Source organism: Arachis hypogaea, chromosome 20, assembly GCF_003086295.3.
Source record: "Arachis hypogaea cultivar Tifrunner chromosome 20, arahy.Tifrunner.gnm2.J5K5, whole genome shotgun sequence".
In the NCBI taxonomy this organism is placed as follows: domain Eukaryota; kingdom Viridiplantae; phylum Streptophyta; class Magnoliopsida; order Fabales; family Fabaceae; genus Arachis; species Arachis hypogaea.
Window position 1 is genome coordinate 10,268,886 of NC_092055.1, and position 16,063 is coordinate 10,284,948.

Below are 16,063 nucleotides of genomic sequence, written 5' to 3' on the forward strand. Positions count from 1 at the left end.
GGAATCCTCCGCCTCCGCCGTCTACGGCGAGTCTCGGTGACAAGAAGGACGGCGGTGGTGAGGCCAAGGCCGAGGAGAAGCCAGAGTTTGGGGTTGGAAGCATTGCGCTTTAGAAGATTGAGGGCTTTGGACATGATGCAGAAAACAGAGAGAATAGAAGGTGGTGGTTGGCGGTTGAGGAAGCGCGGAAGGTGGTAGAAGACATGACATCAGCATAGCGCAGTCAACGGTTCAGATTTTGAGTCACAACTCACAACTTTTCATTTCTTACAGTTAAAAAAAATCTGAAGTTCAGGTCATAAAGATAGTAAAAGAACATAGAACTGTAGAAGTATAGAAGTATAGATTTTGGATAATTGAATGTATAAAATAATATTAAGATAAATATAGGTTATTATATCGATATATAATATATATAATATAATATATATATAATATATATATATATATATATATAATATATATATATAATATAACATTTTTGTTAAGTAATTTCATCAAATGATCTGATAATTTTCTACTATTATTTTGATACGAAGAATTTCCAATGAAATAGTCCATATATACTATAGGTAATTGAAACCAATTTAGCTTAGTTGATACTTAGAGGCAAGCCTAAAAGAAGAAGCTCCACTTCTGGTATACTCAAAACCTCATTAGCAATTAGTAATAGTGGCAGAGTTAACTAATGAAATTGAGGGAGAAAAAAAAAGCTTAAAATAATCAACCGAAGATAGGATTATAGGATATATCCACCCAAAAGTTAAATTGAAACAAATTTTACTTATAAAGTCAGGAATTTGAATACTAAGAAACTCTCTTAAAAAAGAATTGTACTTAGTTACCACTCTGATCACAGGAACTTAGAGTGCCTAACTTTTGATCATTAGAAAAACTAACCATATACCCATCTCAAATGTCACACTACTCCATGTCACAAAGCAAAATACAGAGAAAATGATGGTATTAATCTACACTGAAGAAATCAAGAAATGCTAAAATAGAACCACCTAATGTCAAGAACATCAATTTTACAGATAATTCTGGGGATGGGGGAACCTATGGTTGCAGAAATTTCCAGAAGAAGAAGGAGCATGGACTTTGCATCCCTATATTGGTGAGTCATCAAAGATTGAATGTAATGGATGGAGGAGAACCCTGAATCACTTGAAACGAACTACAATGCATGAAATGTCATCTTTACTGTCTCTGTTCAATGCCTCCGCAGCTAGCTGTTTCGCTGCCTTTTGAGGATCTTTGATCTTTTTCGCAATATCCACTGCTTTCTTGGTTTGCCATTACCTGCAAGAACAAATGAGAAATTCGAGTTCAAATTAAATGTTTTAAGGAAAATACTCGCCATAAAGAAGAGATTGATGGATAACCTTCCAAAGACCATCACTAGCCAGAATCAAAGCTCAGTATCTTGTTCAATGTCACAATGTTTACATCAGGATCAGATCGCAAGTGCGATTTGAGGTTTCTGTCTCCGAATGCCCGAGAAACTGCAAGCTGCCCGTTCACTCTTGCAACATCTCCTGATATATAACATCCACATGCAAAGAAATGATTACAGAATACACAATTTATTTTGGTAAACTTTAGATTTCTGAGGATATTGGCCACATATGCATGTAAGGCATTCTGATTCCAACACATTTTGGATTAACATGGGATGACAGAAAATACTCTTTACTACTCTTTAAATCTGAACAGAATGGATGGTCTTTCAATTTTTTGTATTTGGTTGAACCTATCCTTCACTTTTCTAATAAATGTGCAGATTGTATTTGTAAGTCATGCATGTATCGAAAATCAGTCAAGCAGAGGTGGTAATTTGATTTTCAAGATTTATGGATCACAAAGAGACACAATTGGTTTCAATAGATACATCCATGAATCTTGATCAACAGAGGAAGGTTAACTCTCATTTTTGCATAGTTCAGCCTGATCTTAGCAAATTACTTTTACTTCTTATAAACAAATTATGATGTTGATCCTCTTTGAAAATGCAAATGAGGCTCATGATGCATATATAATCTTCTCAAGCATAACACATTCTTGAGGTTTCAATTTAGCATGTAAAAATGTAGGCAATATCAAATAGGCAAGGCTCATTAAGGTTTGCTTAAGAACCTGGCATGTTTGAGACAAATCCGCCTTTGTTCTCGATTATGCCCCTTTCGGTATTGGGCTCATGATCTACCGTCATCTGTATGGCCTGCCCTCCCCGTGACAGAACTGCTCGTGAATCTCCAACATTCGCTATCCACAATTGCTGATTATTTATGAGAATTGCAGTCACTGCAGTTGATCCGCCCCGTCCCAGATCAGGATTGTGAGAAAGAATGGCCTGATCCGTTGTCTCGTAGGCCTTAATGATGGAACTGCTTGGATCATTCCAGAAGTCTGCCTGTAACAATCAATCATAGCTTAAAGAAATAGTCTTCACGAAATATGCAACATATACCAGAAAAGAAGGAGAACTTTTCTCTGAACATCCCAATGTTCAGTTCTAGAAATTGGTTGAACAACTTACTTCCTTCAAGATATTAGAAAGCAGATGCTTTTGTAGATATGCTGGAACAGTGTCTCCCAAGTGTCCGTCATAGATAGCGAAAAGTCCTAGCTCTTGCCCTCTCGACTGGACAAATTTCGCCACGTGATAGTCCTCCATTGGGTGATTCGCTTTCCCTTTAACTAGACTGAAGCCATACTTGACTGCATACTGAGAGCTCCTACCCTTGCCGGAGCTACATGAAGAACGACCTCCAACCACCTAAACATAAAGAGGTTTGAAAGATAATCACAAAATTAGAACAAGAAAAAAGGCACAAAACCAAAAATGATCAAATGTTTCACAGTTTAACACAGCATAAAAAAAGTTGTTAGTACTTCCACTTTTAAGTCCTACATTGTTCAAGTATGCAGCTAACATGTCAAGTCCTATAAAATCCACCCTCCAAAAATATTGTCCTTTATGCGAGAGCAATCCGTTAAGCCGGACACAACCTAAGATATGGCGAAGATAGTCGATATAGTCGGTACTAGGACAGCTCTTGGCTCCTTTCCCTCCTTGAGAAACTCAAAATCAATCTAGTTACAAAGACTCAGAACCTGATATAGTGATATCCTAATAAACTGCCTGCAATGAAACATCACTGGCATTCTCCAAAATATTGAGTGCATTTCAATAGGCTTTTAAAAATTTTAGTACTTTATAGACAAAACACAAAGGCAGCTTTCGATCTACTTCTCAAAGAAGCAAAAAACAGATTATCAAACGCTCCACCTAACTATAATTATAAAATTTGGGACAGTTCTAAGGCCTCATTCACTGCACCACCAGAACTTAATCCCCACCTAACTATACCATAGCTCTTCAAAGGAAAACACAGACAAAAATATGAAGACACATTGGAGAACAGAGATAAAAATATGCAAAATGTCTCTGTTGTTATGCAAAATTTGCCGAATTTTCTCTCTACAAAAAAAAAGGATATAGAAAGAAAGAAGGAAGACACACAATTTTTCGTCTTCTCTATTCCTTCTATACCCTTTACCAAACACAGCCTAAGGAATTGAATATGCATGATCATTTCAAAGAGAAGAGAATATATTTATAAAAAAAATAACAACAATAAGGAAAGCAGGAATTCTCACCTGAGAGACAGAATTGAAGCAACAGAGATTATCCATGTAATTCAGCTGCCTCACCTCACCTTCGGTTAGTTTTCAACATCTACCTCTTCTACTAATCTTTAAAACAGAAAAATTCCATGAAAACTTGACGTCAGGGAAAATAAATTAATAAATTAAACAAATTTATAAAATCCCCAAGCGCAGTTAATTATCACCAGAAATTGCCGATCACCCAAGCAAGCAATTCTAAAAACCCAAAAATAAACCTCCTAGAGACCAAATATTAAAAAAATAAAAAAATAAAAATGGAAAAACTTTTGAACACCCCAGATGAAGAAGTGGGAGAGAAATTCACTAACCAATCCAAAGAACTGAGCTTGGCACTAGGGAATGAGATGGAGGATCTATATAGGAAGTGGGTGGTCACGGATTATGCCGTCCACTTAAGGAGAAGAAGAGAAAGAGACAGAGCAATAACACAGAACAGAACAGAACACAAAGAAGCTTATACCAAAAGAGCCCCTCTTAATAGAGAGAGCGCTTATTATTAATGGGAGAGAATAGAATTGAATAGAATAAGGTGATGGGGTGTGTTGTATATTGTAACCGTTCTGGTTTTAGGGAGAAAGTCTAATGTGCAATGACTGCAAAAGAATAAAAAGAAAAGAAAAAAGAAAACTCTTGTTATAAAAGGAAGAGCTTGCCCTTATTGACTTTGCAGTTTTTTTGTTTTTATTGCTGCTGACACAATTTGGCTTTCATTATTACAGCTGTTTTTGAGGTTTCATAGTTCGCATAAACACTCAAAATCTCTGCCATTTTCTTTGGGTCACTCACCCTTCTCAGGGTGGGGGGGCTGCCTTGGGAGACCTCAAAAAGTCAGCAAATTTTTCTAACTATAATTCTCTTCACTTCCTCCAAGAGCTCTTGTCCCAAAAGGATAGGGGAAAATAATTCATTTACAATACCCTCTAATTGTTTTTAAAAACCTTGCTTATTCAAAGTAACTAATAAAAAATTCTCCTTTCTGTACGTTACTGTATGGTTTTTTCTTTCAAAAAATTTAGGTGTTCACTAATAATTAGTCGCTAAATTATAAATAATATATTTTTAATATATATTTTACACAAAATAATTAATTTAATTATTATTTTTTAAGATACACGTAACATAATTATTATTTTACAGCAGTATTTGAATAATAAAGATAAAGGAACAAAGGACTTTGAAAAAATTTTAATTCCAATCTTAAAAAAATGTTGGGATTTCTTTGTTAACTATATTAAGTCTTTAGACTGCTTTTGAAACTATTTATATATTTTGTCAAAAAAAAGTTTATTTAGTATTATAATTAAATTTAATTTTAACATAATATAAAATAATTTTATATATTTAATTGTATATTATTACATTAATAAAAATGATTATTTTTTACAATTATTATATAATGAATGCAATTTACTAATAGTATAAAATAATAAAAATATTATGTCTACATAAAAAATTAATCGTCAAATCAGTCACAATTTATTTACGTAGACACTTAATATAATTGATAAAATAATTTATACTTTATTTAATATATATATATATATATATATATATATATATAAGAGTTTAGTTATTTTAAAACTCTAATTTAAAATTACTGGTTAAAAAAGGAAATACGTATCTCTCTATTAGATTATGTATTTTATTGGGTTTGTAGGAGTGATAATTAATTAATTATTAATTAAGAAAGGAAAAAAGGATCAAAATTAAATAAGTCAACCCTGCAGGTTAGAATTTTCAGACAGGACATTAACTCTCTTGTCATTTCTGGGGATAGAATCATGCAATCTGCAATTGACGACAAAAGAGTGTCATGGATTAATCTTTTATGTATTATTTTTTTTCAAACAAGAATTAAATGCCATATAGGAGAGTTAAGAATACAGAAAGTTTGCAACTTTGAGGGGAAGGAATCTTGTGGGGCTTAATCTATAGGTGCAGTTAAATTGTTAGCGGTACTATGCTGACAATTTTATCAGAAAGTCAGATACTAGTACCCTGTTCCTCTCTCACTCTAAAATATTTTGTTGTTTTTTGTTCTGAATTTCTACCACAGGTCCACCCCATAAACACAAAGTGCACGTTGCAGTAAAAAGCTGAGTGGTCAAATTACAATATCAAACCTATTTGATAGTCATCACCACTGTGGCCCAGCACCACTAACCCTAGGTCCCCCCACAACCACAAACCCTAAACCCAATTTTATGCAAATTTATTCACCTTAAACTTCCTTCCTAGTTTTAGCGAAATAATATTTTTGCTCCACTTCGGAAAATTTTGACCAAGTTTTTATATTAGTTCTCAAAAATATAATATAACCCTTCTTCTTTATCCAAGTTTAGAATCAATTATGTAATATTCGACTAAACTTTTATATTAGTTATCGAAGATGTAATATAACCATTTTTCTTTATCCGGGTTTAAAACCAATTATATAATATAGACAGAGTTATTCACCTTAAAATTAAAACCAAAATTATTTATCCTTAATGCTCTCATTTTATTGGTTTTATTTTCTTCTGTGCTTGTAAGAGATGTTGAAAAAGATCCAGTAAAAGACGTAACCTTTTATATTTATCTATTCACAAAGATTACTTGTATTCTACTTAATATTGTAGTGGTTAAATTGATTATTATTAAGATTTTATCACCTATTCGTATGTAAATGAATATATGAATTTGTAGGAAACATGATATAAAAATCCAAAGCTCAGACACAAAAGGTATTCAACCAATGAATATAAAATTCCATCTTTACAATATATGTGCATCAATCTAAATAAAAAAGGCACCGACCAGCACGTTGCACCGAATATTAGTTTTAGAAAGATATTGGACATCTCAATACGCCCATACACTTTTTTTCCCTGAAACCATGCAGTATTATATATACATTTGAAGATTGATAGACCAATGTTAATAAAAAAGAAACGTAATGAACACAACTAAGTTCAACAGAGAGCAGCCAAAGCACAAAAATATGGTGCATGTGTGCAACAATATAATGCAAACACGGATGGGTCAACTCCCCATGCATGATGCATGTATCTATCTATATATGTATCTGTACAGTGATCGGTGGAAGGAGCTATCAGAAAGCAAAGTCAAATCCATTGATAATTACAGAAGAGAGAAAGATGAAGATAATGAAGAAATTCTAATTCCATTGTTTATGTTGGCAATTTGGAATCATCATCACAGCCGACATGCCACGCGTAAATACAGTCAACTACGTGTGCAAGGTGGGGTTCTGCCACGTGTCCTCTGTGAAGAAGAGAAACCATATAACACAACATAATATAATATAAAAATAAATCATAATTAGCATTTAGCACACGGTTATAATTCCTCTCAACACAGTACACTTTGTGTACAAATTCCATTTTATACATCGGCAAGCTAACACCACTTTATGTTATAAACCTGAACTAATTTATAATAGGAAACATTCTGATCCTGTCATATAAATAAAACCATAAAAGAAAAACAAACCATGTCTTATTAGATTACAACCAAAATGCATGCTAGCTATGATTATCTATTTATATTCAGCATTGAAATCAAGTCATTTCTGATCAGGAATATATACACCAAGACGATGTTAGGACAACCCCAATGCCAAATAAAGCCAACTGGCCATGTATTTACAGTGGGGATGAAAGGAGGAGCAGCAGCCACCACGGCAGAGAATCAATCAATCAATCAAATGCTATGGGAATAAAATTGTCATCATCTAAGAGCATATCAATATCAATCAAATCCTCCACACCATCAACTGTCTCTTCAGAATTTACTAAATCCATATTACATGCCTGCAAGATATGACATGAGCACATTATTGATCATTCATTCATTATGCCAATAGCCTCCCGAAATTAGTAATAGAATAAATTATTTTCCTGTACTCATCACTCTACTCACCATAAAATTGACTCAATTTGATCAAGAGTTCTATTGTGATAAGGTGATGAGTACATAGACTAAAAACAAGGTGACTACTCACATGAACTCTTTTCTATGTAAAAATGATAATTAAAAACTGTTAGATGACAATTTAATCAAACTTTCTCAACTATCATCTTTACAGGATGACAATTTCATGAGAATAGTCACCTAAAAACAAAGTCGCACAAATATTTCTTTATCAATAAATTTAGACGTCGCATGTACATGACAGCAGAACATTATACGTACCTTGGTTTGACGGAAGTCGTCAACAACATTTAGCAGGCGCCGGTATTGAGCACGTGCCTCTGGATATTGAACCATGGACTTGACCCTTGAAAGGGCCTTTTGGAACTTCTCCTCACTTTGTTTTCTTCCTTCCTTGAGGAAATCATAATCATCTTCTTTCGGCGGATCACTCTGTTGAATGGGGGCCTTATTAAGGGCATCGGGTTTGAATCCGCGCAAGCCACTGCCCTTGCGTCTCCACCGTAATATCACTTTCTCAAGGATTCCCACAGACCAGATTATGCTTTTTAGACTCTTCCTAACCTGGTGACCTCTTACATGGGCCTTCACACAAAAGAATAATTCAAATCTCACTATTAGTACTACCAGGCGCTGCAAGGATGAATTTCCCAAGTAGCAGAATGATTCAATGATCTAACAATTACCCAATCACTCCTTTTTTAATTAAAAAAATAAAGGAGAAGGTAACAAATGGCGCAGACATCAATGTTTCAACTAACCTCAATGAAGGTCTGTGTAATTTACCCTAATAAATGAAAAACTAAAGTAAAGAGAGCGGATGAATGAACCTGGATTTTAACAATTCTTTGACGAATGATCAAGAATTCTTTTCTCTTCTTCCAACCACGAAACTTCTTCTGTATCTGTGTTGCAGCAGCATTGGCTAAACGATCTCCTTGTCCAGATTTGCTTGCCTTAGATGCTAGAAGGGAAAGAGCTCGCGGGTCTGACAAGCCAAACTCATCATCTGCTAGTTGATTCAACTGCTTCCTCTGAAAAGACTGCATTCTGAATACCTGATGTATACGATCTGCAGCTTGTGTAGCATTACGAACAGCAGTAAGGGAATCCTTAAGGCAGGGATCATCTGGCATATCATCCCCATATAACACAGGGGTAGCAGTTCGTTCTGAAACTGTCTGCACTACTTTTGTTACTGAAATCTCTTGCCTGCCACCTTTATATTGATCATCCATTGTGAGGGATTCAAGATGACTAGTTAATAAAGATTCACCAAGGAAACCGGAGATTCCTTTGTGCCCATTGGTAGAGGCTAGCTCTGAAGCTGTTCTTCCGGTTGGAAATGCTGGAGATGGATCTGTCAATGCTCCAGAATTTGCACCCATGGTGACAAGGACAACCACCGTCCGCTCTCTGAAAAAAGGACACAGGATAACATTGGGAACCAATAGAGTTATGAAGAATAACAGCATTTGGGTGAAAATAATATATAATGCTTAAAGCTGAACACATTATGGAGAGGCTTATATTATCTCCCTTACACACACCAAAAGCTATGGTTATAGAGGCAACTCCAAGTGAGTTGATTTAACATGCATAAGGAAAAACGTTTCATAGTCTTAACCAAAATAATTCAAATATTTACAAGAATTTAGGTCATGTAAAATGCTGCAACTTAAACCTTTGCAGGACATAATTTTTTAAACAAATCCTAATTTGAACAGGTCAGAAGCATTTTTTTCCCCTAAAAAAAGGATCAGAGTACAATCGAAAGCAGGAAGCCTCAATCAGATCAGTAGAAAAAACTTATTCTCAATCAACTCAGCACAACAAAGAGAAATAAAATATCTCAAGGACCATTACCTGCCACAGGATGCAGCCCAATGTAGGGCTGTCCATCCATTCACATCACGGAAATTGATACCACCTCCAGCAGTTAAAATTGGTTGTATAGCCCAATCATACCCAAGAGCAGCTGCTAAATGTAAAACACCCTGTCCATCCTTATCTAACACATTAGGACCTTTATCACTTTCAGTTACTTTGTGCAGAAGCCATGAGTACAGCTTCTCTTTAATCTGCCTGTGAAACAGATGCGCCTTCACCTTCTGTGAGGATGTATCAGATTCTAGATGTTGCTCTTCCTTACTCGAGAATTCCTCTTCCTCTCTTAAGAAAATAAGCTTTAAAATTACATCTCTTTTCTCCATATCATTCTCAAAGGTTTGTTTAGATGGGCACACTGGTTTTGAGGACAGAAACTCTTCCAATCGCAAATGCAGCAGCCTTTCAGTTGAATCATTATAAAAATCTGCAAATTCTACATTTCCAGAAAAGCCTTCTCTATAGTCGAATTCACGCACTTCACTGCAAGCTAATCTATTCGAACATGTTACATAGAAAGGAACCCGTCCAACCTTATGAGGTGGAGCCTGGCAACACAGAATTCCATTAGTTAAAACCTCAGCAGGGACCTCCACTTCCCCAAACATACAGGACCAGTTAGAGGTTGACACCTCCGGTTGATACTTCAAAAAAGCTCCAACAATTACCACCTGCATGGTTTAAAATAGGATATAAAATGTCTGTCAAATGAAATCTGGTTCTTTCTCATTTCATGTTACAAACAACGGTCATACAAGACATACTAAAGGGGAAAGGGGTCTGTTAGAATGCACACTGAAATACTAGGAAATGGTTGCTGATAATTTTTTTTTAAAAAATGCATAGGAATCTGTCACCAATGTTGTTATTTTCTCTTTATTTTATTGTCATATGTTGATTTATTTCTTTATTATTCAAAGTGCTATCCATGAGACGAGTACCTCAGTTTCCACTTCAGCATAAGCCCATTTGGGGGAAAATTCATTTATGCTAAACAGCTGATCCTGAGAAAGGGACGGGCTCAATGAGGAATCATCTATCACATGCCCAGATTCATCTGTACCCCATGAAATACCAGCTGAAGACTGCATATTCAAATCATCCACCTCTCCAAGGGTTTTAGTAATCCACCTAGAGAAGCTATCAACCTTTTTCAGGCTCTCGTCTCCATCCAATAATGTGCGCTTTGCTGTGAAAGCATGGTGGAGACTTTCTTCACCAAGAACTTTATTCAGAGAATTGGATTGAAGTGCATACTGAGATTGTCCATCTGCATGCCGTTCTGGATAGTGTTGTTGCACATGCTGCTCTTTCGGCTCACCATGAAAGTTAAACAGGTGAGGATCAATTTCAGAACTTGCATTAAGAGTTTCATTCCCAACTAAACCAGATATATAATCAGATCCAAATTCCAAACTCAATGATTGGGTTAAGTTTGGCAAGCGTCCTGAACTTTCTTCAAAAGGAATCTGGATCGAGTAAAATAACAAAAGGTAAGTAGTTACATATCTTTGCCAAATCTCATAAATTGGTTTGAAACTTTAATATAATAGACACTTGAACTCAACTGACCACATGTTAATAAAACAAGGTTACTTTAATATAATACCCATCCTAGCAGAAGGTTGTATACAGTTACATCTTGAGAAGGGTCGACTTTAGAGGGAGAAGAAAGAGAGGACATGGTGTATTTTAGCCTTTTATCAGCTTCAAACACAATTCAATACCATTTAGTGCAGCACATGTAACTCCACATCAAACAGTTAAAAACACAACGCATTTCATCATATTCATTACTAAGTTGAATTAAAATTAACGCAGACTGCAGTTCAAGTACCAATGCCACCAGACTGAGTCTCTCACTCATAGATCATGAGTTTCTCATATGAAAAAATAAGTCTTAGATACTACTGGCTAATATAGCAAGCAGTAACAAAAAGTACCTGCCAATTTGATTGGATAGATTGCGAGCTCCCTGCCTCCTCAGTGAGGCTACTTTTGCTCCCTAAGAGGTCACCAAAGTCATTACGTTCTTGTTCTACAGTGTTTCCTATCAAACTCGATGGTATGGAAGAAAATGGTACAAACGAAGGATCACTCTGCAATTCTGCATTGCATTGCTTCAACACAGTGTCCCAGGATGCCATGCTATGTGCTTTCTGACCATCAATATAAGTAGTATCACTTCCTCCAAATCTTTCCGCCGGAACAACTGGGATATAATCTCCAGAAATTGAAGACTGTCCTCGATCACCTGAAAATATATAGAAATTAACATAAAGTCAAAATCTCAGAAAAGCTTGAGTTGAGAGTTCCTAACAGGGGGGAAAAAAGGAAAAAGGGTAACAACTAAAATAAAAGAGGTACAAGGGATGTATAACAAAATGTTCGAACCAGTATCAACTTTGTCTGTCGGGTGACCATTCCGCATATGTTGTGACTCATTTAGTGTGTGTAATCTGGAGCTTGCTTGGTGAATCTCCTCTGGGGGGAAAAACATCATCAAACCATTTAACAGAGACTATATGGGCTAAAGTACATAATCTTATGCAAACATATGGATTTAATAGTAAACCATAATATTTAATTTTGAAGACTTAGCACAGTAATTTAGCCATAGTTACCAGAATCAGCATCTTCACGTAAAGATGCCAAACTGCTAGCTGGACTCATGGAATCTGTACTCAGTGAAGGCAAGTTGCTATAATTTGTTGGTAAGCCAGATGATGGAGAAGGGGTCCTTTGGGAGTCAGACGAAACATCATAACTATCTATATTTCCTCCAGTATTTGTCTTGTTACCCTGAGAAATAAGGAACCCAAAAAACACATCGATATAATTTGCCAAACGTGCAAATAAATAAATAACCAGAACTACAAAGCAAGGACCCTTCTATACCGAACAGCTTAAAATGCTTTGTATATGTTTCAAGAATAATATGACAGCTATAATTTCAGAGTAAAGAAAAATTCAATCTCGATTTACTTAATTTAACAACACTAGAAACAGCACTAGCTACTCATAATAATATTAAGGGGAAAAAAAATTCAGTCAAAATGTCCTCATTCATAGTTTATGAGAGCTCAGCTATTTGTACGAATTGCAGCTATACCCTTCTTTCTCCCTTCAAGCATTTAATTATATAATTATATTATGTAACATAAAAATTAAAAATGTTATCTAGATAAGTTTTCAGCCAAGTCAAAGACCCAGCATTCCAGCAATAGGTCATCAACATACAGTGCAAAAGCTGAAAATAAAATAGAAATAAGGTTGATAATACACGCAATAACTGACACATAAAAAGGAAAAGTAACAGCAGAAAATGGAGGGGGGAGGGAGGGGAGTGAGGAAGTACCTTAACTTCCAAATAATGTACAAATACTATGTGCGTCATATCCCTGAGTAAATAAATAAATAAATAAATAAACTAAAAAATAAAAAATTAACAAAGAAAATTTATGATATTAAATTAAATATATAAGAAACATAAATTAGCTCAGTATATGTATATTGAAAACTTAAAAATAAGCTAAGATGCAGTGAAATAGTTAATATACAAAAACAGAAAAATATCACGAACTTCTGACAATAGGAAAAACTATGCATGCAACAAAGCTGCCCAATTAGTATATTCTAAGCTAGCAACTCCTTGAAGCAACGATAAGTAGAGAAAGTAAGTGCACCCACCAAATTAGGGGCAACAACTACAACTGCTTTGAAATATCTAATGCAGTACTTAAAAGCATGCAATGCAAATAATAATAATAAATAAATAAATGTGAAATATGACAGCAATTTTCATACTCACGGTTCAAGCATCCAATAGCTTCGTCTCTGAAAATTTTCATTTTCTTCACCATGGGCATAGTAGCAATGCAACACGTCAACACTTCCCACCTAAATTTGATTGAAAAATGCCACAACCCCGGCATCATATAATTATTTGAGGCTATAAAGACTTGATTATACACAAACTCCAAACTCAAGCAACTTTAAAGCTTACCTTCAATTTTTCATGAGCTTCTTTCACGGTTTTTCCATCTTTTTTCTTTCTCCAATTATGCCCATCCTTTCTGAAGTATCTCAAAACCTTTCGATCAAATAGAAATAGTGAACCACCTGCAATAATTAAATGCAAATCATGAAGTAACGTCTTCAGGATCATTTAGCAAAAACTATGAACCAAGAGATGAACTGAAATCATAAACCCTAAACGAAGCAAAATTTTATGCTAAACAACAAAACACTATTAATAGTTCCAAATACCATGTGAACTAACAAAGTTATGCAACATGCATACATATGCTCTTTTGCTACCATACTTGAGGGGAAAATTATTTACCAAATTTCCTGAAGTGCCATAATCATTGAACTGAAATTTACAGGATCTATTAGAACATTAGAACATGAATACCTTAACTTCAGATATATTTTTTGGATAGAAGACTTTAACTTCAGATAGTGAGCAACTAAAAATGTCTTTACAGTAGGAACTAATTCAACTACATGAATAACATGAGGACTATAAGCGATGTCCAACCACAACAATGCACCTACTATACAAGGTCATTAGTAACTCCTGCTAAGTGTTAATAACATTGTAAATGCCGAATTTGCTAACAACTTTGTAAATGCCCAGTTGCAATAAACAATCCATGTTAGATAAATAAGTCTTCTGCAATTCATTCAACCCCATATGCGTATCAGAACTACTAAATTTCATTAGGAGCCATGAGCCAATTAATTTATTAGTAAGCATGCAACAATCTTACTTGGTGGCCTGTTATGAGGTTCTGACGTGATTTGAAACATCCGATAGTTACGAAGAATTTCACAAATTTCTGCAGGTCTCAACCAGCGATGCTGGGCTTCAAATTGTAGTTGCTGAAAGTCTATACATTGATATCATGGCAGTCAGTCAAATATGTGATTTTTGTATGTCTCATAAGTCATAAAAAAATACACAAATACAATTATTCAAGCAATCTTAATGAATTGGAATCATTAGAAATTTAGCAATACTGGTTTGGTTTTATTTGGGTCTGGGGCAATATAGGATAATCAATTTATTATTATTTTCAGGATAATGGTAGCTTTATTCAACAAAGGAACATATATATTCTATTCTGGGAAACCATTGAACCAACACCTATCAAACTCCATATCGTTCATAGCTATGTAGAGTTGCCTAAACGCAATCAATGAAGCTTCACCTAAAAAGCCCAATTGAACTAAAAGAGTCACAAAAATCTCAATATGATAACAATCCAAAATGTTTATTTCTAAAAATGTTTTAAACCCCGAACCAATTTCAGCTCAGCTTTCTCAAATCCACGACCTAACCTTAGGTCCAAATAGCGAAAACCATTTTCAGTGACTGACACTCAGCTACAACAAGACGAACCAATTCAACAAAGGTGAACAGGAATACCGGAACTACGAATTGAAATTTGGCAAAGCTTCAATCAATCAATCCAAAAAAAATATTACAGGATCCAAGCAATTCCACGAACAATTAGAAACATTGAAAAATTAACCAAAAAAAGGAAATAGCAATCAGAAACTAACCCAATCGAGGACCCAATCCGAAGGAAGGACGCTCCGCCATGGCGAAGACTGAATCAGAGATCAACGCGAACGAGGAGCGAGTGTTGTTCTTCTTCTTTTCTTTTCTTTTCTTTTTTTTTTTTCTTTTACTTTTTTTTTTCTCTAGTCTCAGACAAAGTGACGTGACAAAGTGAAAAACTTGAGGCTCAAATTTTGGGAATTTATATAAGTTGATGGGGGCAAAATGAGAAATCGGAAATTGCAAAAAGGGGCCGGGCCCGGGGCTGGGGTAGGTATATGGATATCCGGATTCACGGGCCGTCTCTTTCTTCGAATCCACGTGAATCTCTCTCCTCTTTCTCTCTCTTCATTTTCTTTTTAATTAATTTTCCTCTTAATTATTTGCTTATTTCTTAAGTAAGTATTTCATTGTTATTTTTGGTAATTATTTTTTTAATATCCAATTTCCACCAATCATATTATGAAAAAATTTTCAAGTCTATTGCTACACTGTTCAGTTATTTTTAACCATTAATTTTAATTATAAAAAAATATATAATATATATAACTAAGATCAATGGCTAAAATTCAATGAAACACATGTGTATTAGAGCCCGTTTAGGAAGTAGCAGAAGCAATTTTTTTTTTATTTTTAGATTATGAGAAGTCAAAATCTACGTGTTTGGCACCATTTAAAAAAAAGCTTTTAGCTTCCCGAAAAGTTAATTTACAGCTTTTTTCAAAGAAGTAAAAATATATACATTCTCGATAAGTCATTCATTCTATCACTTCCTTAAAAAAAATTAATTTCAAAAGAAAAAAATCTACTTTTCTTCTTGACTCTGTGAAAAATATTGACCCTTCATCACCACCATTTTCACACAAGGTCTGCTAGAAGCACTGGCCTTCCACCATTATTTCACCATCATTCTCACGCAATGTTTCAAACCTCCTATTTTTTACGTAATGATTCATCTGATGGAAGTATTGATCCTCCACC

At 34.8% G+C, this 16,063-nt stretch overlaps 1 protein-coding gene and 1 pseudogene across 1 annotated transcript; both read right to left on the reverse strand.

Moving 5' to 3' along the window:
- Nucleotides 1–739: 739 nt before the first annotated feature.
- Nucleotides 740–4,387, reverse strand: LOC112783090 (probable protein phosphatase 2C 10; annotated as a pseudogene).
- Nucleotides 4,388–6,993: 2,606 nt separating this feature from the next.
- Nucleotides 6,994–15,263, reverse strand: LOC112783649 (calmodulin-binding transcription activator 2). The gene is made up of 13 exons (XM_025826683.3): nucleotides 15,085–15,263; nucleotides 14,289–14,408; nucleotides 13,520–13,635; nucleotides 13,325–13,413; nucleotides 12,872–12,914; nucleotides 12,138–12,315; nucleotides 11,908–11,997; nucleotides 11,457–11,767; nucleotides 10,455–10,982; nucleotides 9,493–10,184; nucleotides 8,457–9,042; nucleotides 7,888–8,211; nucleotides 6,994–7,505 (listed from the first exon to the last, which is right to left on the reverse strand). Exons 1-13 carry the CDS (start codon nucleotides 15,122–15,124, stop codon nucleotides 7,392–7,394), a joined length of 3,231 nt encoding a protein of 1,076 aa, XP_025682468.1. The 5' UTR covers nucleotides 15,125–15,263; the 3' UTR covers nucleotides 6,994–7,391.
- Between the last annotated feature and the right edge of the window lie 800 nt (nucleotides 15,264–16,063).